Source organism: Lutjanus erythropterus, chromosome 10, assembly GCF_056507025.1.
Source record: "Lutjanus erythropterus isolate fLutEry1 chromosome 10, fLutEry1.hap2, whole genome shotgun sequence".
In the NCBI taxonomy this organism is placed as follows: domain Eukaryota; kingdom Metazoa; phylum Chordata; class Actinopteri; order Lutjaniformes; family Lutjanidae; genus Lutjanus; species Lutjanus erythropterus.
In genome coordinates this window covers 27,301,500-27,327,158 of record NC_139326.1, presented here as the reverse complement: position 1 = coordinate 27,327,158, position 25,659 = coordinate 27,301,500, and the positions used below count along the sequence as shown (strand labels likewise).

Below are 25,659 nucleotides of genomic sequence, written 5' to 3'. Positions count from 1 at the left end.
CAATGGGTGGGGATGTGTGTGGGGTGAGAAAATCCCAGATAACCTTAGTTCTCGAGTCATGTTTAATTCATCTTCAGTATACTCCTCAGCATCTGAGTCACTATGGAGTAAAAATGGTCTTTTTGTTTAGTTTCTAATGGGAGAAGACCTATACTCCCTTTGGAAAGTGTCTGATTCACCCCTTAAACTTGACATATAGTGTATGACTTTAGAAATGTGATTAATTCCAAATCCTACTCTACGTGTAAACGTCTGCGGTGTAAAGCAATAACTCATGATTATGTGCTTACACAGTACGGTCTAATCATCCAGCTACAATCTCAGAGCTCACAATGAAAACGTAAAATAGAAAATAAAACGGCCCATTGGTCCTACTGACATATAAAGAGATGGACAACATGACAGCTCCCCTAAAGCGAAGCAAAACATTTATCGCCCCCGGGTGGCTGGCTGCAGTATAGGTCATAAATTCCACGTCTTCCAGCAGATGTGACATGGGCCAGACTAAAACAACACTTATGACTGATAGCTATGTCATGTTGAGTCAGGATTTTCTCACTCCAGCCTTGCTTACTGCGCAGACTCTGGCTCCACTTGTACCAGGATATTTTTTATTCATATTTATACAGTTGGAGGAAGCAGTGATCAGCCATCCATCTCTATTTAAGTCAATAGTTGGCTCCTGTGGACTTTTTCTGGCTATTCACAATTGTCAATAAAGATCCAGTTGAAAGCTCTAAAGCAGGTAGAAGCTTATTTGTTAGCAATAATGTTAACAAGGCACAAATACTGCGTGGCAAACAATGCCCAACAAAACTGGAATTTGGTCCAACTCTAAAAGTTGTGCAACTCAAAAATCACGTGAGAAATGGGCTCATATTGTACAGATTTTATGCACAAAGGCACAGTGAAAATGGCCAGATAAGGTCAAGCCTCGTTATCACAATCATCTGTCTGCCCAAGGGACATTTAGGAGAAGTCCATCACCTTTAATGGAGCAGATGATTGGCAAAAAATGAACTCCGGCTGTTGAATAACTGAAGATAATACTGTAAATACTCAGTATCCCTCAAAATGTCACCAACACATACATTTTCATGGGATCTCTTTAGTGCACAGACCAGACAAGGATAAAGATGATGGCCAAGTGGTTATGTCATGACACTGCATTAATCTCTGTAATGGGAATGTCAGACCTCTTGCTCTGAAGCCAGGCAAAAAAGAAAACTAATTGAAAACCGTGATTTTTCTGCCAAAGTGAACATTATAGATGCTTTTATGTAACTTAAGGCCATGGCCATTGTGACTACTAAGACGTGGTCACTTTTTGCTCCACCAGCCAGGAAGTGTATCCACTCAAGAGAACACTTGCATGCAGACACACACGAGCGCTGGCCAGGACAAGATCAGAAACACATGCTGTTAGAGGATTAGAATACCTCCGTGACAGATCGCAGTGAAGTCCTCCACATAAACACAATCTGTCAAAACTGACTGACAGCTGATGGTAGTCAGGCCTTTCTTAAAATGAAGTGAGAACATAATGTGAGATTAAAACCAATGGAAAGCTATGAGCGATGGAACAGTACAGGGGGGTCAACAAGTACGTGAGCAGAACAAAGAGAGGCACATAAAAGTCATGGCCAGCTGATCCACAGGTATTGTAAACACTGGAACAAAAGGCATTCCCATTCTTCATGTAGCTTATCTGAATTAAAAGGGGTCATGATCAGAACCATTAACAGAGAGCAGTACCGTGCTGTTGTCATAAGAAATGTTTGCCATCAGAGAGGGAGCAGAGAGGGAGCGACGGGTTGCAAAGGTCGGCGGGTGAGGGACAGGTGAAGGCCCTGAATCCTGAGTTGTGCTTGTCTCCGTTAAGTCCTGGGAGCATGATATAGGTTCCTGGGGTGATAAAGTATCCAGAAGAGGGCTATCTGGTGTATCCTGGGGTGCAATGGATGGAAAACCTTGGGGAGTGCAGGAAGAAGCATCATGTGGTGTTTCAAGTGCAGCGTCCTGAGGTTTGCAAGCTTGAGGGTCACTGGAAAATATTGGAAAATCCTTGGATGAAGTTGGACAATGACTGGATGGAGAATCTTGATGAATACAAGTATCACATTGTGCGTCAACTGCAGTGTCTTGGGGTGTGCAGGTTGGAGGATCACTGGATGAAACTGGAGGATCACTGGATGGAGCGTTGGTTTCACATGGAATCGAAGGTAAGCTTTCCTTGCTCGGCGCCACATGTAGTAAGGGATCAGGCAGCCCTATCACCTGGCACAGGACCTCCACTTGCCTCACCAGCCTTTCTTGTTGAATCCTCAGCATCCGGTTCTCCTCCTCCAACCTGGCAAAGGCCTCAGCCAGAGGAGCCACCTGAGCTGCTGCTGCCTCCAGACGGGCGTCCACCCGCTTTCCAAAGGCCTGCAGGTCACTGTGCATCTCCCCCACTGCACAGCGTAGTGTCAACTCAAATTTACTCTTGCAAAACTGCTCGTCTTCATCTTCTATCTCTTCTTGGGCAAGCAGATTACCGATCACCTCCTCAAGGCCGGACTCGGCACAAGCACTATCTGGGCTGCCTAAAGCCTCTGGAGCCTCTGAGGCTGGGAGGAAGTCCAGGTTCACTCCAGGCATAGCTAGACCTGTTCAACTCAATGTTACTCCAGCCAATGTTAGTTTAAATCCACTTAAGTGCCCCAAAAACTTGAGTTGGGGTGCAGGATCTCTGGCCCTCTCTGTCCGTTGAGACTTTTCAAAATAATGCCTGTTCTTTATACCCCCAACAAATCTCCCCTCTTTACCAGCCGACACCCTGACAGCCAATGAGCATGCAAGGAATCCCGTTTCCCAGGCAGCAATAGCCCCACCCCCTTATTTCCAGGTGCTGGGGACATGTGTATTTATCTCCTGCCCTGCCATTATTCCACTGAGCCAGTAAGTCAGTCAGTCCTGGGGCACTGGTGGAGGCCAGAGGGGGAATGGTAGTGGCAACAGTTCAGAAAACCCACCCCTCCCTCATTCAACTTTCCTTTTATTTAGAGCCCTTGTCCTTCACACCTCGATTGGCAGGCAACGGGGGTTTAGATGTGGCTCTAGGCCTGGGCTGAGTACAGTTATTATATGTTAGTGTTTCACTCCTCTTCAAATGGCTTTCTGACAAAATGTAACTGAGTCATGACTAATCAGGTCAGTTGTGTTGCATGACTGTGATTCAAGGCAGACCTCCAGAGGGAAGATCAGTCCATGAAGGACAAAGTGTTTAGTGAGGGTGAACTGGGGCCCAGTTCTCCACAGCATGGCTATGGGCAAGGATGTTAGGAAGGACACCACAGCCCCTTCCAAGATTTTGTTTTAGGCTTTCCGGCTGTGAGCAGGGGCCCAGCTGCTGCTTATGTGGATGCTTCAAGTGCTTTTGTGTTAAATTAAGAGCTCCCCGAGAGCACTGACAGAAGTCTGTGTGTGTATGTTGCTCATGGTGTAAAATGCTCAAGTGCATCTTGTAAATGCCTACTAAAGATTCATCGACAGAGAAATGGTACTGTACATACTGTATTTCCGAATGCAGCATGCATAAAGCTAAACATGACAAAATATGATAAACCTGTAATTCTTGATGACATTGACATCACAAGCATTATGCGTGTAGTTTCATATGAGTATTTTAAAACTTTATCTTGCCATCAGACAGAAAACAGCCGTTGTATAAGCCAAATGTGACTCTCACTCAACCAGACTCCATGGGTGAAATCAGTAATATTACCTTGCAGAACACAGGCGTTACTAGTCTACTGCTGCCTTGATTGGTTAGTTTGTTTTTTATTGTGTGACTTACGTGTTTTAAAAGGATAATTCAGATTCATCAGAGGTTGGTGGGATTTCAAAAGAGCAATATTTGGCTTGTATAATGGTGGTTTTCCGTTGGAAAAGTCTGTCTGACAGCAAAGTTAAACAGTGAAAATATTCTAAATATAGATATAGATTTTATTTAGGTGGAGCTTTTTAAGTAGCTAAAATGCCTTTTGTTGCTGATCCTGTCCACTACATTACTCTGTTTAGCTTCCATGCTCCTTCTGCTTCTCCAAACAAGGGGCATGCTGACCTCTGTCTACTGAAGGTAATACACTGACTATCAATAAGTACCTCATTCAAATAATCAGAAACACCCCTTTAAACTGATTTTAACTGTAAATAACTCTACCATAACAATTAACTACTGTGACTGTATAACCAATTTTTTTTATAAACAAAGTGCATTAATGATCTAAGATAAAAAAAAAACTCATGACTGCCATTTAGCGGGGAACACTGTGGTAAAGGGCAGCAGTGGTCTCTTCTGGGATTTACAGGTAAGCAGAGCGGTTCCCAGGAAGAATCTGGCCTCGAGGGAGAGAGGAGAGAAATGTGACTGGCAGCAGGGAAAGTGGGTCAAAACCCAAGAAGGACATGGCTCTAGTCTTACCATGCATCAAAGCACTAAAGCACTTTACCCACAGTAAAGACAAGGGGCAGGACAAATAAAAAGACTAGAAAGCACACACACATACACAACAATTTTCTGCACATATTTAGGTCTGTAGTTCTGAAGTAGTAGTGTGAATCGGATTAAATTATATGTGACAGCGTCTGTGGCTATTGTGAAACCTCTGCTGCTATTTGCATTTCCAAAAATAATGTAGTGTAGCTTCCAAAAGAGCTCATAAATGAAACAATGCTGAGATTGCAGTCTAAACAGATATAGCAAAGAGGGAAAAATCTCAAGGAACCCCAAATCTAAGACGGAAATAAAATATCATGAATAAAACACATTGGTTTTGAAATCGTTCACCCATACATTAGATTGTCTTGCACCTTTTCTCCCCACTTGGCACCAGAGCTGAAACAATTAGTTGATTAAGTGATTCATTATTACTATTAAATTAATTACCAATTATTTTAATAGTTAATTAATTGGTTAGTCACTTGTAAAGAAGAAATGTCCAAATTTCCTGATATCAGCTTCTTATATGCGTTAATTGTTTGGTTTCTTTAGTCCTTTATGTCAGTAAACTGAATATCTTTGGGTTGAGGATGCTACCTAAGGATTTGGGAAACACTGATCAAAATTGTCTGACATTTCATGGACAAACTCATCAATTAATCAAGAAAATCATAGACAGATTAATTGATAATGAAAATAATCATTAGTTGCAGCACTCCGCTCTGCAGGCTCAAATCTGTGACACACGTGAACTGGCTGGGTAACCAGCCTGTGGCGTGGATCAGCAGTATGTTAACAATGGAGTCTGTGTGACAGTGAGACAATCTGTCACTGACTGTGGGCCTGTGTGTCCGTGTTCACGCAGCAGGGCTTTACCCGCATGACCAAGAGCTTGGCAGTGGTAATCTCTATGACTACAGGAAAGAGACCGACTGTCCTGTCATCACCCTGGTAATAAAGCGGAGGCATTATTTATGTTTGTGTTCAAGGCTGAGTGCAGTGGTTGGCATGGACCGACAGCTGAGATGAACAAGAGCAGCTGTGATCACTCAGAGAAGGACAAGCTGCTGGTCTCACCTGTCTGAAATTAACTCTCATCACAACACTGCGAGCGTCTTAATGTCATCTTAATCTTGCTTTCAAAATAAATAACTTTAATTGTTTTGGACTCTTTCCACTATTTATTTAATCTAAAATGTCTCTCCCTGTTGACTCTGGATGGCTTGTAAGCCACTGCCAGAACTGATGGTATCAGCATCAACATGTTTTATTGGAATTAAAAAAAATACGACCAAGGAAATAGTGGAGGTTATGAGTGCTGAAGTTAGACCACCAAAGAGAAGCCAGGACCACCCAAACAGATCAGAGTCCCTGACAGGAACAACTGTGGTCAATAAACAACAATCAACAACACTAAACAGGAAGAGCTTATTAAAACTCATCTTGCACTGCATACTGCCTTTATATCCACACACTTTTCCTCCTATAATGAACATATGCACCAACATGAAAAAGGTATTTATTTAAGCAACTTTAAAGGAATAGTTCTGATTATTGTATGAGGTACTTGTCCATAGTCAGTATGTTACCTACAGTAGATGGCAGTCGCTACGCCCCCCGGTTTGGAGAAGCAGCAGGAGTACCAGCAAAGAAGCTCAGCAATGTACTGCTGTGAACGGGGTCAGTAGAAAATGTATTTTAGCCACTTCACAAAATCATAAGTTTAAGAATATGCTGTTTTTTGGAATATTTTCACTGCTTTACCTTGCTGTGAGCCTTTTCCGATGCCTAATATCGCTGGCAAAGTAAAGCAGTAAAGCAGTACTCCTCTCTGCTTCTTCAAACTGTCAACTGACATCTACTATAGGTAATACTCTGATTATCAGTAGGTACCTCATGTCCCCTCCTCTCACACAACCTTGGACTTCGAATTATCCAGGGAAAGTCATACACCAGGTGGTCTCTGGATCAGTCTGAAGGTAACCAAACGGCCCCCCCGGGTCGACAGTGTCTGAGGCTAAATCTCATTAGCCAAGTCACTCAGGCTCAGATGGTAAAACTTGAGCAAATCCAGCAGAAGCAGTTGAAATATCAGCCTAACTCATTCTTGCCAAGACAGTGTTGTCTTGGGGGAGACATTTTCTTGCAAACAGATGCCTGCAGGTGACCTAACTGATGCTTTTGGAAAACACATGCAACTACAGCCTTTAGCCTTACCTGCTCCAATATCAAATTTAATTACAACAACACAGAAAATCTATATTACACAACTGTTTTTTAAGAATACAGTAGGCATATTTAAGGCAATATTTAGTAACATCAAACACGTTAGCACTCACAAAAAGACATTACCTGCATGCTGTTACGGTAATGTTGCAACATCATTCAGCTCAGACAAGTATAAACCTCATCTCCTGCAGAGTGTCTGTCCTCTTCCTGCTAAATCCCTTCTCTACAAGACAGACTCTGCTGTGGTGTCTTTGTTCGTACCTGCCCCTGTGTCTGTGTGCCTCAACAGGGGCCTAACTGATGAAGACAGTCTCATTCCAACACCTTAAATCCATCCTGTAGCCTTGCGGAGCCTCCTCCCATGGCCCTAATTAACCAGTTCCCTGATCCCGTAACCAGATTACCGTTGCTCTCCGCACAGGGGGTTGAATACACGGCCATTAAAGAGTAAACAGGACACCACTTCTCCTCTCAATCCCCCAGTCTCCATTCATGAGGACACTTCCTTTCATGGAGGAGCAAGGAGGTGAAGGAATGAAGCAAACGGGAGTTCAGCCATTTTTCCTAACCCCAGAGGTCACTGAGAGGAGGGAGGCTCCTTCTGACAGCAGTCACTTTCCACCATCAGTAAGACTCTTTCAGCCTATTAGAGTGTATAAATTAAGAGGGGAGAGTTGCATCTTTGGCTTCCAGCCCCAAGAGACAAGACGTGATGAAGAGCTTGTGTCAACATGTGTTCTAATGGAGATGGACAGTAATTCATGTGCATAAAGACAGACAGGTGTGATTTAGGAAACATTTCCCAGATAAATCTCAATGGGCATGGTCTGCAGAGGAAAAACAAGGAATGCCCCGAGCACCTCCCTCTCCCTCGCTCTCCTTCACATACCCTACAAGGACAGATGTGACTGGCTACCCACTCTGTGTTTGATAAACACTGCTCTTCCCTCCTCTCCCTCTTTTTCTCACACTCTGTCTGTCTTTCACTGTCCCGGCTCACTTGCTTTTCAGGCCTTTATAGGTGATTGCCGTGATAGGAACGCAGAAAAAACACGGAGTAATTCAATTGAGTCAGTGTGGTCTGAAATAGTGGATGAAAACAAAACGTTAATCTGTAATTGGAAGGAACAGGGAATGTGTTTTAATGCATGCTTGACAGTCACGATTCTGTGGAGACTCGATGTTCCAAAAAGTAATTTGCGAATGCAGACTGTACCTTGATGGAGGATCCTGAGGAGAGGCTGGATGAGGAGATCTTGAATGGCGTTGCTCTGAGGCCAAGGGTCAACTCTGAAACAGAAAGAACAAAACACACAAATTTACAAAGATTTTCAGTATTGATTGTTAAAGAGGATAGTTTGGATTATTTGATGAGGGGTTGTATGAGGTATTTATCGATTATTAGTGTATTAGCTACAGCAGATGCTGGCTGACATGCTCCCATTTCAGAGAAGCAGAGAGGGGTTTTTTAGTTGCTTAAAATCAATCTTAAAACCAAATTCTGCAGCGTAAATTTAATGATTTTGACTAAAGAGTTTGGTTGGTTTGGAGAGAGCGATATTTGTCTTATATAATGGTGGTTTCCACACAGAAGAGGCTGTTTGATGGCAAAGTACAGCAGTGAAAATATTCTAAATATAGAGTACACCTTAACTGACATTGGTTGTTTTTAGGTTGGACCTTTTTTAAGTGGCTAAAATATGTTTTGTAGCTGACCACATTTACAGCAGTTCATTGCTTAACTTCTGTGCTGATGCCCCTCTTTGCTGGTCGTGTGCTGACCCCCATTAACTGTAGTTAATACACGGACTATGAATAAGTGCCTCATACAACCCCACATCAAATAATCTTAACTATCCCTTTAAACTCAGGTAAAAATTTTCAGCAGCTGTGTGTTGAACAAGAACAATCTCCAGAAGGCCAAGTAAGGTCCTGGCCATCCATACATTATGCATGTGTACAGCTGAGATGTGTGCATGGTCTTGCAATGTTGGTGGCAGCCATTAGTCTGTTACATAAGCTGCCACGGTGTCATAAACAACATGGACTCACATCCAACTAGAGACGAGTGAGAAAATGTAAATGACGGCACCTTTAATGTAAACAGCCCTCTTCATCTGTTTGCCTGCAGGAGTACACACATGTACCCCCCCAACCCATTCACTCCACATACATGCACAACAGCTATACCGTAAAATACATAATTGATGCACACCAGCACAGCGCATACAGTGCATACATTTAAGGTTTTTGGTTGGTGCTTTTGAGAGAAATCCAAGCCTGCCTTTAGTCAGCGGGAGACAGGAAGGTTCCCAAAAAAGAGCCAAAATCCATTAAAGCAAATTGAGCTGAAAAGCAACCGTGCGACCCTCATGAAGGAGTCCAGTGGGGCTGCCAATGTGGAAGAGGTGAGGAGGCTGTAATTGTACAGGTCCAGCTCAAGTCTTGAATAAACTGTTTGGGTTGGAGGTCCCGGTTGCTGGAAAGAGCTGAAATTTAAGACGTCTTGTTTGGACAGAGGAACGTAACAGCAGCTGCAGCAGCTTTGCTTCTGAAACGCACTGAGATTCCTGCGATTTGTGTTTTTGTTTCATGTAATTAATGAATCCCTGCTGATTCTGTTTGCACTATGTACAATGCTGTACATTACATTAGAGGAACTCTGTGTTTTTAGGAGACCGGCTCACTGCTACATATGGCTTTTAATAATATGACAATATAGAAACTTGCACTGTCTGTATGTACCCATACAAAATGCTACATATTTTATTTTTTGTTGTGACATCACAAAGAGTCACTCACAGAGCCTCAACAAACCAATATTTTCTTCATTAATTAATCTACAAATTGTACTGTATGATTACTCAATTAATCATTTTGTCTACAAAATATAAAGGAATTGTGAATAATGCTCATTATAATTTCCCAGAGCCCAAAGCGGCATCTTTAAGTTGCTTCTTTTGTCCAACCAATGGTATGAAACCCAAAGACTTCATTTACTGTCATAAATAACAATGAAAAGCAGCAAATCCTCACATTTAAGATGCTGGAACCAGAAAATATTTGATATTTTTGCTTGAAAAATTTCTAAAAGGATACTGATCATCAAAATAACGGGCAACTCATTTTCTTTTGACTAACTGATTATTTGACTAATCCTAATCCTCATTATTTTTCTCTGTTAAAGTCATCTTCACGGGACACCTTTGGGGTCAAGATGCTATCCATGAACTCACGGTCAGGAGGTCAGACCTGCGGCTGTCATCTCTCTGCTCTTCCTCTATTCTACAATTGTTTCACATGTTCACTCGGAGCTGTTCTATCATGAGTTATGGTTTCTTTGCCACTGAACACAGAATATCTGAAAGTGTTGCATGGAGCAACTTTTTGCTGTGATATCGATAGAGGTATTGAACACTGAATATTTTTTATACTAATGTTGTAATAGAAGTCATTGAATGATGAAAGTAAGTGTGTATTGTTTCAGATCACTGGGAGACAGAAAATATCTACACTGTCCTGCGTGGGCTCGCAGGCTTACTCAATTGCACTGTAACAGTAGTACTATTCAGTCTGGTTTGAGACAGCCAGTTGTTCTTTCTTCTGTCCCAATATACTCTCTGCTACTACTGACCTCACCCCCTCCACTCTACAGCAACATGCCCACTCTATAACAAATACCCCTCAGTACAACCATGCTGCTTCATATTCTCTCCCCATTCATCCATGTGCTCACAAAAACCATTGTCATCGTCCCACTGGTGACCGATTCCTTGGTGCCGGTCACCTCCCACAGTCGCTGGGATTCCATTGTGATCTAAGGGGGTTGATATTAGCAAGGAAAGACACACAGTACGGTACGCTGCGCTAAATTAAGAGTGGGCTGCAGCTTTGCATAATGTACCAACTCCACAGAGAGCTTTAAAGGGTCAGTCTAATTAAAATTCACCTAAATAGTACTGCATTTGGGCTGCATTTGATCAAACCCCATGGCAATGTCCTCAAACATCTTGTTTGTCCTCAACCCAAAGATATTCAGTTTAATGTCATGGAAGACTAAAGAAACCTCAAAATATTTGCATTTAAGAAACCAAAATCGGAGAATTTGATTTTTTTCTCAAAAACTTACTGAAAACATTTAATAAATGATTAATTTGACATATTTTATTAATTTGTCAATTCATTGATTTTTTTTTTTTACCTGACCAACTGTTGCATCTCTAAACTCCACAGAGAGCTATAAAGGTCAATAAAATCAAGTTTCACCTAAAAAGCATGATGTATCAGGTGATTAAATGAGCAAAGAAACAGGAGTTCCTGAATCAATACTTTGGAAAATACTGCCTTTTATTTTCATTATTCATTAATCTGTTGATTATTTTCTCAATCAATCGATTAGTTGCTTGTCCTAAAAAAGTCAGAAAGTGGTGAAAAATGTTGCTCAGTGCTTCCCAAACCTCAAGATGACGTCCTCAAAAGTCTTGTTTTGCCCACAACCCACATATGTTCAGTTTACTGTCACAGACGAGCAATGAAACCAGCAAACAGTCAAATTTAAGATGTTGGAATCAGAGAATTTTGACCTTTCTTACTTATTATTATTATTTCTTACTATCAAAATAGTTGATAATTATCTAATAGTTAACAACTAGACTCTAAACTCCACAGAGAGCTTTAAAGGTCAATAAAATCAATCTAAAAAGCAGGAGGAATTAAGTGGTTAAACAAAAAAGAAATTACTGAAAAAGATTTAATGCTTTGTAAAATACTGCATCATGTTAAGCTCATTATTTGAGATTGAGAGCTGTACGGCTGGTGCTCCTACCTCCTCTCTGTCCCAGAGCATTAGCGTTGATGCGTGGGGTCATGTTGGTGATGGGGACGATGTTTCCCCTCGGAGAGGACGTGGAGGAGGTGGTGGTGCGTCCATCCTTGATCTCGATGGTGAGGAAAGTCTTCATGTCCGGGTCTTCCTCTCCCTGGGTGACCTGCTGTCCAGCTGCTCTCCCTGGGGTCCTGTCTTCCTCTGAGTTACTGGAGGCGTGCACATCTTTTTCAGCTGGATGTCTCGTCCCACCCACGGAGTTCTGCAATTGGCCAGCTGCAGACAGAGGTTTGTTGGCCCCGCCTCTTGGCTGAGGTGTAGCTTGACTCTGGGATGCGGCAGAGGTGTGGGAGTCCACATGTGGCCTGGATGGCCTGTCTCCAGATGTGCTGAGGGATGCTGCTGCTGTGTGTGTAAACAGCTCAGTAGCTCTGGAGAGATTTGTCAGACCACTGCTGCTGCTGCTGCTGCTACCAAAGGTGGTCCCATTCCTCAGAGGAGCTTTCTTCAGAGTGGGGATGCTCGGGCTCTGGCTGGGCTCTGTGAACTTACGCATGCGGTCACGTACAGAGTTGGTACGGTTGAATTGTTCCAATACGACATCTTTCTTCTCAGGTGCTGTGAAGACATAATTCAGGAGGGGAGGTGAAAACAGAGCAAAACATTCAGAGCCCCTTCACTGTTTAGGCTGAATTTAGCACACTTATAGTCTCTCATCTTCTCCTCCTCCACATCAAAAGCCCCTCTACAAATCCCATTCCTCTTTTCCTCCTCTCTCTAAGGTTTTTGTTCCAGCCCCTTTATTTTGCTTGACTTAACCTCCCCCGTCTCACTGTCTTTCAGTTCCTATTTCGTGGACTTTTCAGGACATGTTTCTTCCACTCAGGGGTATTTTTTCACTCTCTGATCCTTAATACTGTCAGATAATGTGTACAAAGCTCTTTATTTGGCACAGACTCTCCAACGGAAAAAAGACACTAGTGATTAGAGGAGAAGATATTCACTGAGGTCATCCTAACAAAGAAAAAAAAGATGTGCTGCTCGGGAGGAAAACCACAGTTTATAGTACAGTGGACACGGCAGAAAGCAGCGTCTGGTAGAGAGAGAAAAAAATGATGTATGTTATATCATGCACTTTCTCCTGTGACTGGCTCTGTACAGTCACACTACTGCCTGTGATTGACTCCATATACTGAAGTCCTACCGGCTATAAACCATCTGGAGAGGACTGCACCAACTGGTCTTTACTAAGCCTGGTCCTAACTGCTAAGTTGGTCTTTGTCTGTAGAGTGGACATGACATTGGTTGCACCAACCAAACTTAAGCCTCTTCTTAATTATGCCTGGTTTAAGCGATGCACATTTATGTGGGAAAGGAAAAGAAAAGACAATTTCATCTTGCAGCGAGGTAAGAAAATTACTAGAGCTGTACAGCCAGCACAACTGTCAACTCTGAGAGAAATAACAGAGGACATAAATGGTTGTTCAGATAAAACAGATGAGCAGATGTTAGCACACCATCTGTTCTAACTGATTTCACCATTGAACTAGTAACCGCAATATCCCAGACTCCCTTGAGGATTTGTGCAATTCTGAAAATTGTTGAGTTACGATAAATTCAACAAACACTGTCTGACAAATTTGTAATTATTTGGGCCCTCTTATGAATTCGGCAAATGTTATACATTACTAGATTATTGAGTTCTGTCAGGGTTTATTTGGCAATGATGACCTGGTCACTGTACATTATGCCTTACATAAAATGTCAAATTATATATGCCAAAAATATTTAATTAACAAAGATTTTTAAAGAGAGAGATGCAGCAAATCCTCACAATTAAGAAGTTGGAAATGATGAAAGTCTGAATTTCTTTCCCTGATGTCTTAAAAGATTATTGAAATTGTTGATGTTTGTGGATTTCCTATTGATAAATCAACTCAGAACAAAGAGTTGGACTAGTTTCTTACCAGAATCCTTTGCTTTGCCATGAGTGAGGGGCAGATCGCTGTTAACTGTTATCTAAAAACAGAGAAAAAAGAAAGAAACATGACAATCAGAAACAGAACAATTAAGGGTTAAACATGCACTGTGTCTGGACTGACAACCACACAGCTGTTATGCTCAACAGCTCCGTGTTTAACTGGGCAGCAATGCACATTCATGAGGGGCTACAGTATGTATATATGGCTGTGAAGACACTATACACACAGATCTACACAATCCTAAATACAGCAAGGACCGGTGGTGTTTTCATTATGTAACATTTGTGTTTGGAGTGAAGCAGCGGGCCTCTGTTCTTTTTTTGGCAGTGGGGCCATGATGGGCCCCAGAGTGTTTACATTACTCTCAGGAGACTGAGCATGAGCGTATCTTGCGGGGAACAATAAAAGAAGTCCGGGGCCAGCCTTGGATAAACACATTTAGAGGAGTGACATGATGGCGTCATGGTGACCTGAGCCCCCAAGACGGAGACGTTGTTTAACAGTGAGTGTTGAAACTGCAGCAGCAGCTCGGTGTGTGTTTGTGTGTTCTCTGTACTCTGGGATGAAGAGAGACAGAACCTCTGGCCCGTAACGCTGTCTATCCCTCTCTGACAGCAGGTGAGGCTGACACGCACGCCGCTGAGGTGAAGCAGAGACGCTCAGGTGCACAGTTTGTTTGTGTAGCCAAGCAACAGAAGTTAAACAGCACCTAATAGGAGCTCAGCGTGCTGTGTTTATGGATGCCGATGGGACCTGGGTGTCACTGAAGAATGGAGCGTCTTTGCTTTCTTGTCAGAGATAATAATGAAATGGAAAGAAGACAGGGAGCGCTTGGACTGCTGGTGCACGTGATCGTGGCTCTGTAGCTCCACAGCCCACTCTAGTGGTGCACTTATGATGATCACTGTATTAATGCTGCTTTTCAGCTGGTTCAAACTGTGTGAAGAGACACAGATCGGTGATAACTAAGAGAAAAACAATATTGAGAGCCCCTTGGCACAGATTCTACAATTCTTTGTCTCTACACTGGAGGAATGAACACTATTCTTCTGAAAACATTCACCTCACTTGGTGTTTTTACAAAGACAATGGACAAAGCTGTGTAAATAAGTCCAAAATCTTGGTGTTGCACCAACAAAATTAACCAAATTTAAAATTAAGCAGCTGTTGCACAATTAAAAAATAATCTATGTTTATTAAATCCAAGTTTAGTAATGTACCTAAACCAAAATTAAATAGTTTGGTTAATATGGAGATGCATGCTTACCCAAATCAAAATAAATAAATGAATAAATAAATAAATTAGCATTAATAGTTTTCTATTGTTAAAAAACTAAAGAAAAAAAGTCTTTGGGGAAGTATCAGATATAGTCCTTTCTGTCTCAACAGTGTGGAGGAGTGTGTGTTTGACTGACAGCAGCTGCCAGCATCTAATTAGCTATCTAGCTTGCCAAATGACGTTAGCAGTGTACTTTTCCCTGGTGAATGTTGTTTGTTGTTTTGTGTTTGGCAGCTTGTTCAGCAAGGTAAGGTTCAGGACTAGACGTGTTTTCATGTTTGTAAGTTAGATAAGAAGGAGACTTTAGCAGAAAAGTGGATTGTTGTTCAGACTATGTGGCTCTTGTGTTGTGTAGCAGACTGGATCAGTATGATGTTTGGCTCTGTCTATGACAGAACAGGGACTTCACTGCTTCATAAAAAGATTTGATTGGCTATGTCGGAATAATACTTATTAATTATTAACAGAATCAACACAAAACTAGGGGGCTCAATGAAACCAAAAAATTATAAAATATGCATTTCTCCCTTTTGGATACTGTGTTTTTCTCAAATGAGAACTCAAGATTTACAGAGCAGATATGAACGCTGTAGCAGACAAAAACAATTTAATTTCAGTTTTCTTCTTTTCATTTACTTTAGATATGGTAATTTGATCATGTTCATACTCATCAAAGCAGTCAGTGGCCCTGTATGGAAGCTGCATTTGGTCTGTTTTTCCACACTTTAATTCAGGTTGTTCCTTTAATTTGTCACCTGTCTGTTTATTGCACTCAGAGATAACAGGCATGCATCTGACTGGGACAGCATACTCTACCTTTTGTTTCTGGAAGTCAGTTTTTCCCTTGGCGTTGCCATTGAGCAGGCCATTTGCAGGATCTCTTCGAGATAAAATGGCGCCATCAGGCTGATCCTGGTCAACGATGTGGTCCTGGTTGGACTGACCCTGGAGGCTTCTGCCCTCGCTTTCTGAATCTGTGCTGTAAGTTGAACCACTCGTGGCGACCTCCACCTCCTCCACTGGACCCCTCTCCTCAGAGGACATGCTCACACTCTGGTCAGACGTCCCTGAGTCAGTCCGTTTCCTTGACAACAGACCAACGCTGTCTGAAGCCTCAGAGCCGAAGCGGGGTCTGACGCCGGAGTCAGAGACATCTGACCCCAGTCTCTGTCTGACGTAGGACTGGGAGCCAACACTTCGCTCTGATGCCCCAGAGTCGAGCCGACCACGCTGGGAGGGACTCTGGCTCCTGTCTGAGGCTCCAGAGTCCAGTCGGGCCCTGTAGGCTGAGCCCAGACTCTTCTCTGAGGACATAGGATCCAGATTGGACCTGGAAAGCACCGAGGTGACACTCCGATCTGAAGCTGAAGAGTCGGACCTTTGGCGTTGGGACAGGACCAGGTCAGGCTCTGTGGTCACAGCCTCTCTCTGAGGCTGAATCAGCAGAGGTCCAGAGCTGTCATCCTTCACCAGGTGATCCAGAACCAACACCATGCCTGAGTTGGAGCCTGAAACAGAAAAAACGAATGAAAAGTGAGCAATAAAGGCCTTACTGTACCATGTGGCTTTTCTGATTTAATAAAAATGTATTAGGAATAGACAGTGTCACAGAGTGTACAGAATCTGTTTCCTGCTGCAGTCCATGTGATTTGAAGCTTCGTCCTCAGACTATACACATGTACATCAGTATTCTCTAGGGCTGACTCAAAATTTTATCAAAATCACAACATGGCACAATATTTGTCCAAGGGAAAATGTGCGACAAAATTCTACATTAAGGAAGTTACTACACATCATATTTTACAGAATTAGGCCGCAATTACACGGAGCACAGTTTTGGCAGTGAGAGGCATCTTTTTGCAGTTGTTGTCTATAGGCAGTGAACGCTTTGCACACCTCTAATAAGAACCAGGTGCCTCATATTTCACACGCTCAGAACACCTTACATTTTTGCAGGAGCCCTCTGAACACTTCAAGTTGAAAAAACGTCAACTTTTTTTTACCATTGTGCAATCAGATTATAAATTCAGAGATGAGCCTTCTGCAGCGGTGAGGACAAAGTCTACACATGTTTGAAAATAAGAATCATGGAGGACAAATCAGCATTGGCTGCAGCTGTAAACCCGGAGCTATAAGATTTTACAAAAAATTATCATTCCCTCTAATATCGGAAACCATATCGTAAGTGCAATATCAGTCAAAATAATCACTTGTTACAGCCCTAGTATTCACCTGCATACCAGCCTACATACCTGTGTACACTTCAGCAGTTATATGTTTAACTGCCTTATGAATGCCCTTCTCATATTCTAGTAAAGATTTATAAGCTTACACTTCTGCTATTCATCAGGAATAAGACAGGAGTATAAAACATTAGTGGAGTCTGCTTGTATTTATTCCAGTTTGGTGGAATTTTTCTTTTTGGATCCTCAACAAAAAGGTCAACTTTTCCATTTAAAATTTTTACAAAATTATTCCATACCAATCTTTTGCTGTAGGTGGTACTAGATTTTGACTCTTTCTAGTGATTGATTATTTACTTGGTGCCAAAAGGGTCTGCAGCAGCTTTTTATCCCTCCTCTGTTTCAAAAACAAAATGTGGCCCAGATGAAGTTCAGAGCAAAAACTGACTCATGTTACTTCTATTCTTCCAAAGAGCAGAGGGTGTTATTGTATGTGAGTAAAGGAAGCAGTAGGTGGTGAAGTTTGAGATTGAAATGATGGAAATGAAATACTTCTGCGGCACCGGGGCCCCATGAGAAGCCGGGCCAGAAAATATCGCTCAGGATCAGAGAGGAGGCACGTGGAGACATGAGGGGATGTAGGAATTTCCTCCAGACTGGCCTCAGTTCCTGATCAAGATTTGTGAGATTGTGTTGGTGGATGTGCGTAACAGAGGAGGAGTGGTCACAACTTAAGAAGAGAGGGAGCATGTGGCTCAACTATAGGTGGTATGGAAGTATAAGGAGTCAAGGAGGAAGTGGGGGTGAAATAGAGACTGGGACAAGTACTTCCTTCACTGCTCCTTCTCTCGTCAGGAAACCACACTCCAAACAACACAGCGTTGCCCACATCCTCCCCCTGTGATCATCTCTACCTCCAACACCCCGTGGTGCTCCTACTGATGGAATATCTGAGGCTGAGTAGGTACCGCAGATAACGAAAACAGACAAAACCAAGACTGGATCAGATTCCCACATCTCATGTACACACTGAGGCATGAAAACACTTCAGTGTGACCTGTGTTTGCACCAACTCTGCAACCAAATGGGGTTCACCAAGTATGCATGGCTGTCATTTACAAACCAAATCAAAGAGGGACTCCAGTCTGACCGGCAGCCGCGTTAAATCTCTTTCAACTTTCAGGATCAATCACAACATTCACAGCTTCCTTTACAGCAGCTGATCCTTTTTTATCCCAAAAAAGATGCATGCCAAATTGTGCACAATCAATTTATAAATGGCAGCAAGCGGTTGATTAAACAGACCAGATGATTATGTAATAGGGCCTGAATAGAAAACGTGATTATGACACACAATTGGTTGCCATTCTCACATGTGACACCGTGAATGGTCCACTAGACTGCAGTGTCTATATCTAATGATGCACTCAACCCAAACTCAATTACTGGCCAACTGTAACTGAAGTGAGAGCCAAAACACACTGCTGCTTCTACAAACTCTCACGTTATTGTTCATGTTTTTGCCATTGGGAAGCTGTCATGTCCATTGTGCAGAGATTTCTGGGAAAATCCCCACTGCTACTGGGTAATGAGAGGCTTGCTTTTTCCTCTGAAATAGCTACAAAAGCAGCCTGCACTTGTGCACTCTGCTGCCAGTCAATATATAGAGCACAAACAAAGGCCAACCAAGGGTTTTCTTTATGCGTCTTTCACACTGAAGCAATGACCCGAGGAGAGCTCATGTTTGTTGTTGCTCTGAACGGGTCAACACTGGTCTTTCGACTCTGCCTTGCCTGCCTTAAACTCCACAAGGACGCAGCCCGTGTCCTCGGCCAACATCACTGTCATTCAGAGGCTGTAGCAGGCTAAGTTTGTTAGGGAAAATACTTGTATCATATGAAACTAGAAGACCTGAGGCATCCATTGGTATGAACCATGCCATGCTATGCTACATTTTGGTTAGGGAAAAAAACGGCCCCACAGGCCTGTATAGTAGGCACTAGACATTTCATCCACCCCTCTTCTTACTCTTATGTGCCCATCACTCTGGAACAGGGTAAATCTGGTCTCATCAGACCACATTACCCTTTTCCATTGCTCCAGAGTCCAATGTTTATGCTCCCTAACAAACTGAAGACTTTTTTTCTGATTAGCCTCACTGATATGTGGTTTTCTTAAGGCTACACAGCTGTTTAGTCCCAATCCCTTGAGTTCTCTTCACATTGAGAGTGTGAAAATGCTCTTACTTTCACTAATTTTGATTTTTTTAATGATTTGAATTCACCACATGTTCACCAAAGTGATCTCCGATTACGATCATTCAAGATTTTTCTCGTACCACATTTCTTCCTCGAATATAATATAATAATTTAATAATGCATTGGACAGCTCTTAAACCAATTTTAGTAGTTTCATCAATCTCCTTAGTTGTTTTCTTTGCTTGATGGAGGCCAATAATTTGACCCTTCTGAAACAGTCACATCTTTTCCACAACCACAAGGTATGTCTTCTGACATTGTTCTTTAAGAAATAAGAAGCTACTCACTGCATCAGTTAAGAGTTAAAGTTGTTGCTGAAACATATTAATCACTGCAGAAATGTAAAGTAAGGTGGTAACTTTTGTTTTGCCCAACAGTGTGTAAAGTTTACATATTTTTCTGTAAGAAAAGTGTTAAGTTTCTGTATTTCTGTGCTGGATACAGCTGGATACATGGTTACTGAGAAAAAGCTTGTAAATGTAAGCTTTTTTGTCTGTTGCTTTGAGAGGTAGAGGTATGTGTTTGTGTTGTGTTCAAAGACGAAGAATGACCGGTCACTGATGCTCCAAGTCAATCTTTTATTTTCTGCTACTTTCACTCTGCTGAAAAGACAACTACCGGTCCTCCTTGGCTGCTACACTGTCCTTTCCCAACCACAAATGTCCATGTCTTTGTTGATTAGCGCCTTCCTCCTTTGGTTTTCTATGGTGGTCTTTTTTTGTTGACCCAAGCTTCACCCTGGTTTAAATTGTAAGGCTGCGATAAATCAAGAACAGTGGGGAGTTTCTTTGCCAAATCTAGGCCTCAGTTCTGTTCTGTTCTGGTGTCAGCTTTATTTAGCAGAGGTGTGGCTGTTGGGTTTCCCTCTGTTGCTTCCCATAACCCCACCACCAACCCCAGGTCCATGAGAAGGACACTGGGAGCCAAGTCCAGGGCAGACAAGGCCACACAGAACAACAGTGTTATGGCTGCCGGCCTCAGGCCAAGCCCAGGTCAGCCAGGCCCGGATTTAAATAAAAGAAGAAAAACATTTTAATCTTTAGCCTAGGATGATCCAAATTAAATCTGGAGTCCTATATGAAGGGGACTGTACAATTAATAGATTGTCCTGAGGTGTTTAAATTGGACAAGCAATAGGAGGGATTGAAACAACATTTATAACTCGTCAACAATGCACTTTTGACATTTTACAACCTATTCATCGTCAGCTCTGTGCCTGCTATGTATCAAGGATTCCAGAAGTGAACGTAGCACATTCATTCCCTCCTGAAGGCTGGCATTCATGCTACTTTATTAATGGTTGGGCTAACAGAGTGGTTAATGAAATTACTTCACACTTAAGAAGCCAAAGTCATTAAGCCCATGGCTGCAAACGACTCCAAACAGTTAATAAAGTTCAATGAAGGAGCTTAAAGAGCCTGAACTAATATGACCTCCTGACCGCCACCTTAGGAGAAAGCCTCCTTCAGCCAACTATTTTAACAAGCAGTGTAGAGGAAATTACATCAAGATGGATGTATGGAGTCACATGCAACAGAGGTGTCCAGTGTTGGCATCGAGTTAAAAGTAACCACCTAAACTTGACCTTCAGGTGAGTGTTTACAGTACATAGAAGATGTTGTGTTTCGACCATTCTTACAGTGTAGCATAGCTTAACATACAGTAAAGTAGGCAGACAAACTATGTTAGGTTTGCACTTCAAATATAGCCACATTTTTACCTAAAGTCCTCAGAACTTTTAGTCCCAGTTCTACTTTTCAGCTAACTATAAGGTTCCTACAGCCCGCTGGCTGCATTTCCACCACCGTCTAAAGACCTGTGAAGAAGAGGCAAATTCCACCACGTCTTAACTGAAAGCAAAGCGAACGAGTGAAGTCAGATTGATTTAGATTTTCCCACTGAAGATGTCCAAATCTGCTCCGTGCAACAGGGAGATGTGACACATTGTACATATTTCCACAGCAGCGTTTTCATAGGGATTGGACCAGGTTTGGAAGGAAATTGGGGAGCTTTTGCGAGAGTAGGCAAACTGTCATCCAGTGATATAGAAATGAGGCTGACTTAAGTGTCTGAGATATTTATTCATAACTAATGTAATTCTCTTAATTTACTCATCTGCAGAGGGAGAAATCCTGACATGGAGACTTATGAAATAAATTTGAGGAGCAGTTTGGTGCTGAACGAGTGTTTCTTACCTCTTCTCTGCAGCTCTCTGCTTTGTTGTGTCTGCTGTCCGCGTAACTCCCGGATCTGAGATCTGATGCGTTCTCGCTCACTGTGATTCTCCTGCTCTGTCTCCTGTTAGAAAAAGAAAAGGAACAGAGTCACACATGTTCAGTGCATTTCAATAAAGCACAACTATCTTGCTCTTTAATTTCTAAGGTCACAATGCCTTCAGGTTTTTCTTAAGGGACAAACTGCCAACTTATTGCTCTGGAAACCATCCTACGATCATCTGTTTGAGGTCAGCTGGTGATCACAACAGTCTTTTGTTTAAGGTCGAGGTCAAATGCTCCAGCCATGATGAGCAACATGCTTGGCCAGCTGGAAAAGTAAAGGTCTGTTTTTACTTTCCATTGTATATGTCTGAAAGGGAGGGGGACATCCTGAGTGCCAAAAGAGCCAATATACAGAGTAGAGTCGATAGAAAGAAAACTAGTTACCAACTAATTTGTGGATCACAACATTGTTTAAGACATTTTCAAGCGAAAATATCAAACATTTGTTGCTTTTCTTTGTCATCTATGACAGTAAATGAAGAGTCTTGGTGATGGAGAGTGAAGAAAATTGTTTTGGACTGATGGTTCGACAAAAGAAGCAATCTGAAGATGTCACTCTGAGCTCTGGTTAATTCCCACAGTTTTTCTGCACACTAAATAATTAATTGTGAAAATAATCTGCAAGTTAATTGAAAATGACAATCCTTAATTGCAGCTCTAATTGCAGTCAGTATACAGTTATGCTTTCTGGCCTGACTTGACTTGGGCAAGTCCTATTCCCTCCGGATCACCTGGAGTCTGACTTCAGCACAAAATAAAGCTCTTTCTGCTGCCCTAACCTGCATCTGTGAAGGAAAGTCTCAGCAGGAGGGAGATCTCAGAGGAGATTCAGCAGTATTTTGGCATATGGAGAGGAAACTGGAGAGGCGTGGAGGGAGGAAAGATGAACATGCCGGCACTACTGTTGGGCCTCTGTTGCCTGACCTTGAGCAACTCCACGGGAGAATCAGCTGCACAAATAAGGCTCCTCGGAGCACGTGTGCACACACACTCTTTCAATCACTCCTGCACATACTCTTAATCCACAGAGCTATGAGACAATCTTTTCTATTAAAGGGCAAGAAGCTCTTATATGTGGAGCTGCAGGTGGTATCAATCACTGTGCAGTTCATTTGAATCTGCGCTATATCACTTCACATAATCTCCTTAAAGGTGTTTTACAAGGGACGTCAGGGTTAAGAACAGTCCAACAAAACGGTTTGGGTGGATCCTGAACAAATATACAGGACATGACCTGACATACTGAAAATATAATACTTAAGAACAGATTTACACCCTACTATTACTTCAAAAAGCTTCTGAAAACACATTCAGAAGCTTTCAAGCAAAGAAAGCATACACACCCAACCACACAATCACACGCCACAATCAGTTCTCCATGTGTAAACAATGTTATCCTACACGAGAGGCTGGCATCAGCAGCAGTTACAGTGTGAGAATCTTATTAATTTTGCAACCTTTGTGGGGTTTTTTAAAGGCTTTTAATCAATGCAGTGTCTGATCAGGGAGAGGCCGCGATTGAATGTGAAAACCAAAACCCTGAAGTGAGAGGCAGAGGTGAGAAAGGGGTGGAGGCTTTCCGCTCCATTGACTGTGACCTTCCCCACCTTGAGCAGATTACAGGGCAGAGCGGCTCAGTGACCGAAGAGAAAACGTAATCAGACACTGTCGCAAGAGATGGCAGCACAAACAGGAAGGCAAATCTGGATTTGCACTGCTCAGTTTATTAACAGAGTGTGTGTGGTTTCAGGAATAGTGTCACCATGAGTTAGTACTATCTACGGTGGAGTCGAGTCGAGTTGAGCTGTTTTATGCAAGTTTTACACAAATACCATCATAATACCATATACCCTGCTAAAATGTGAGGAAGATCTGAAGGTTTGAAAAAAACTAGGTAACGCCAAAGCCAAAAAATAATTTGCTTTGTCACCAATGCCACAGTTGATACTCACCACTGTAACCTGTCGCTTTCTCCACACTCGGCAAACTGATCCACTGGTATCAGTTCATTTATAACACTATCACTGGCAACCCCCCTCATATGTCTGCTCGCTACACAACATCTCCAACACTGACCACAATTTAGCTCTTTCATTGACTTGCTGCTCCTATTGACTGGAATGAGTTTGCAAAAGATGCTAAAACTCATTTCATTACCCACATTTAATAACTCATTACAAACTCTTATCTCTGATCACTGCACCTGCTTCTGAATTTGCTTTTCTGGTGTATGAGATCATTTGTATGAGATCATTTCCTTGCACTAGATGTATCCATGTTTTGTCTTGTATTGACTTGCTGCCTCTTGACCAGGTCATCATTTTAAATGATTCTCCATTGCCTTATGTGGTTAAATAAAGGAAAAATGAAATGAAATGAAATGAAATAAGTGAAGCTTTGTTGCTAAAATCCAGGAGAGATCAATCTGTGATCATTAACGGGAAAACTTTCCTCAAAAGAAGCTAGAAAATTGAAAAACTATGTGCCATCATAGTGTTATAAATCTACATAGAAGGCTCTCCAGTGTCATTTTTTCCAAGACTTCCACTTTTTTCCATATGGAGCAAAAAACCTAAGTGGCAGCACAGATTCTTCTAGGGCATAAAAAAACGTCTTCTCAGATTTTCTAGACGGTGGTAAACGTTCACACAGACAGGGACACCACAGCAGGGAGCAGAAATTTGGTGGAATGCTCATTTAATGAGTCATTACAGTGTCTGATGAGTTTGGAGGACAGAAAACCGTCTTCTCCAACGACACAAAAGACTGGAGGCACTACAATGTAATAATGTGAGAGGTCACACACAAAGGGCACTCTCCTTCTTCTCAGTGGAGTCACTCAATCAAAGAGTCACAGGGGGAGATAATTGTGTTTGAGCCATAAACACAATTAGAGAGGACAAGTCTGTCCTCAACCGCCCCTCCTCTCTCTCTACAGCTTCCACCAGGAGTCAGACAGACAGCCATCATTTCACAGCTCCCACTAAACCACAGGGAACATATTTCTCACAGACAGTGAGGCAGAAGGGAAAAAAATGGAACTGGAGAAGCCGAAAAAAGTGCCCGGGACCTGCTGCCAGCCACCGTGCTGTCATTAGCGGCTTCCCCGTCAAGGCCTGACAGAGTGGAACCAACACCATTGTCGTCCCACTCCAACGCACCTCCGGACCACTCAGCCCATCTGGCCTCAGGAGCCTGTTTGTGTTGGGACTGTAATTGCAAAAGCTCAAACCGGTAAACACAAAAACAACTGTCCTCTCTTGTGACCACAGCGAGGCGTGGGCCATCTGGATTCCTCTGAACCCTCAACTCCGCAAAAAAAACAACAACAATGAGGCTGAAGGCTGAGCTGTGGAGGCACACACACACACACACCTCCTCCTTCTTCTCCAGCAGGCAGATGAGATCAACTGAAGATTAACACGCTGGCTCTCAGGGCTCCAGTTTTCCATGAAAGTTAAATCCATCACTACACTGGTAAGGTCAGAAAAACCATTCGAGGGTCTTCTTCCATGCCTCCACGTGGAAGAGAGAAGAAACCTGGCGGCTCGTTTTCCATTACTGCAGCCTGAGGAACCACACGCTCGGCTCACCTCCAACGACTGAAATACAGTAGCTGGAATGAAGTAGCAATCATCTCAGTATCACAGTCAGTTTGGTGTGAGGGAACCCACAGAAGAATTCAACTCCCATTTTTGACTTACTGCACATCATCACATGCCAATCCAAGCTTACTCTCTGCTTTCTTTTTTCCCCTCCTGCATCCCATCTCCAAAGTCTGCTGAAGCCTTGCTATCGCTGCCGCTAGGCCTGCTTTAGGACATTTAAGCTTTTCTCTCTTCAAGTCACTTCTTGCAACATGTTTATGATGAGATCAGGGAACAAACAAAACTCTGTCTGGAGCTTAAACACCCGCCCTCTCAGCAGCTTACCTGAGCTCACCTAACGCACCAAGACAGCACACAAGCCTGCAGACCCAGAGTCAACTTACTGTAAAGAGTTAAATCACCAACAAGCATTTAATATTTGTCAATATTTGTCTTTTTAAAATAATCCTCATCAAGTAGGGATGTAATAAAAAAAAGTCAATGTTAAGATATAACAAACTTTTAAACTTAAAAAAAAAAAAAAAAATCTGATA

At 42.4% G+C, this 25,659-nt stretch overlaps 1 protein-coding gene across 3 annotated transcripts in view; it reads right to left on the bottom strand.

The window, feature by feature from the left end:
• The window catches only part of smtnb (smoothelin b), a 71,106-nt gene that overhangs the window by 12,966 nt on the left and 32,481 nt on the right, over positions 1 to 25,659 (bottom strand). For all 3 annotated transcript variants that reach the window (XM_084728864.1, XM_084728862.1, XM_084728863.1), the window contains 5 exons: positions 21,435 to 21,537; positions 15,615 to 16,306; positions 13,505 to 13,556; positions 11,538 to 12,155; positions 7,929 to 8,002 (listed from right to left, as the gene is read on the bottom strand). In XM_084728864.1, the coding sequence (XP_084584990.1) occupies positions 7,929 to 8,002; positions 11,538 to 12,155; positions 13,505 to 13,556; positions 15,615 to 16,306; positions 21,435 to 21,537 (1,539 nt within the window). The remainder of the gene's footprint in view (positions 1 to 7,928; positions 8,003 to 11,537; positions 12,156 to 13,504; positions 13,557 to 15,614; positions 16,307 to 21,434; positions 21,538 to 25,659) is intronic.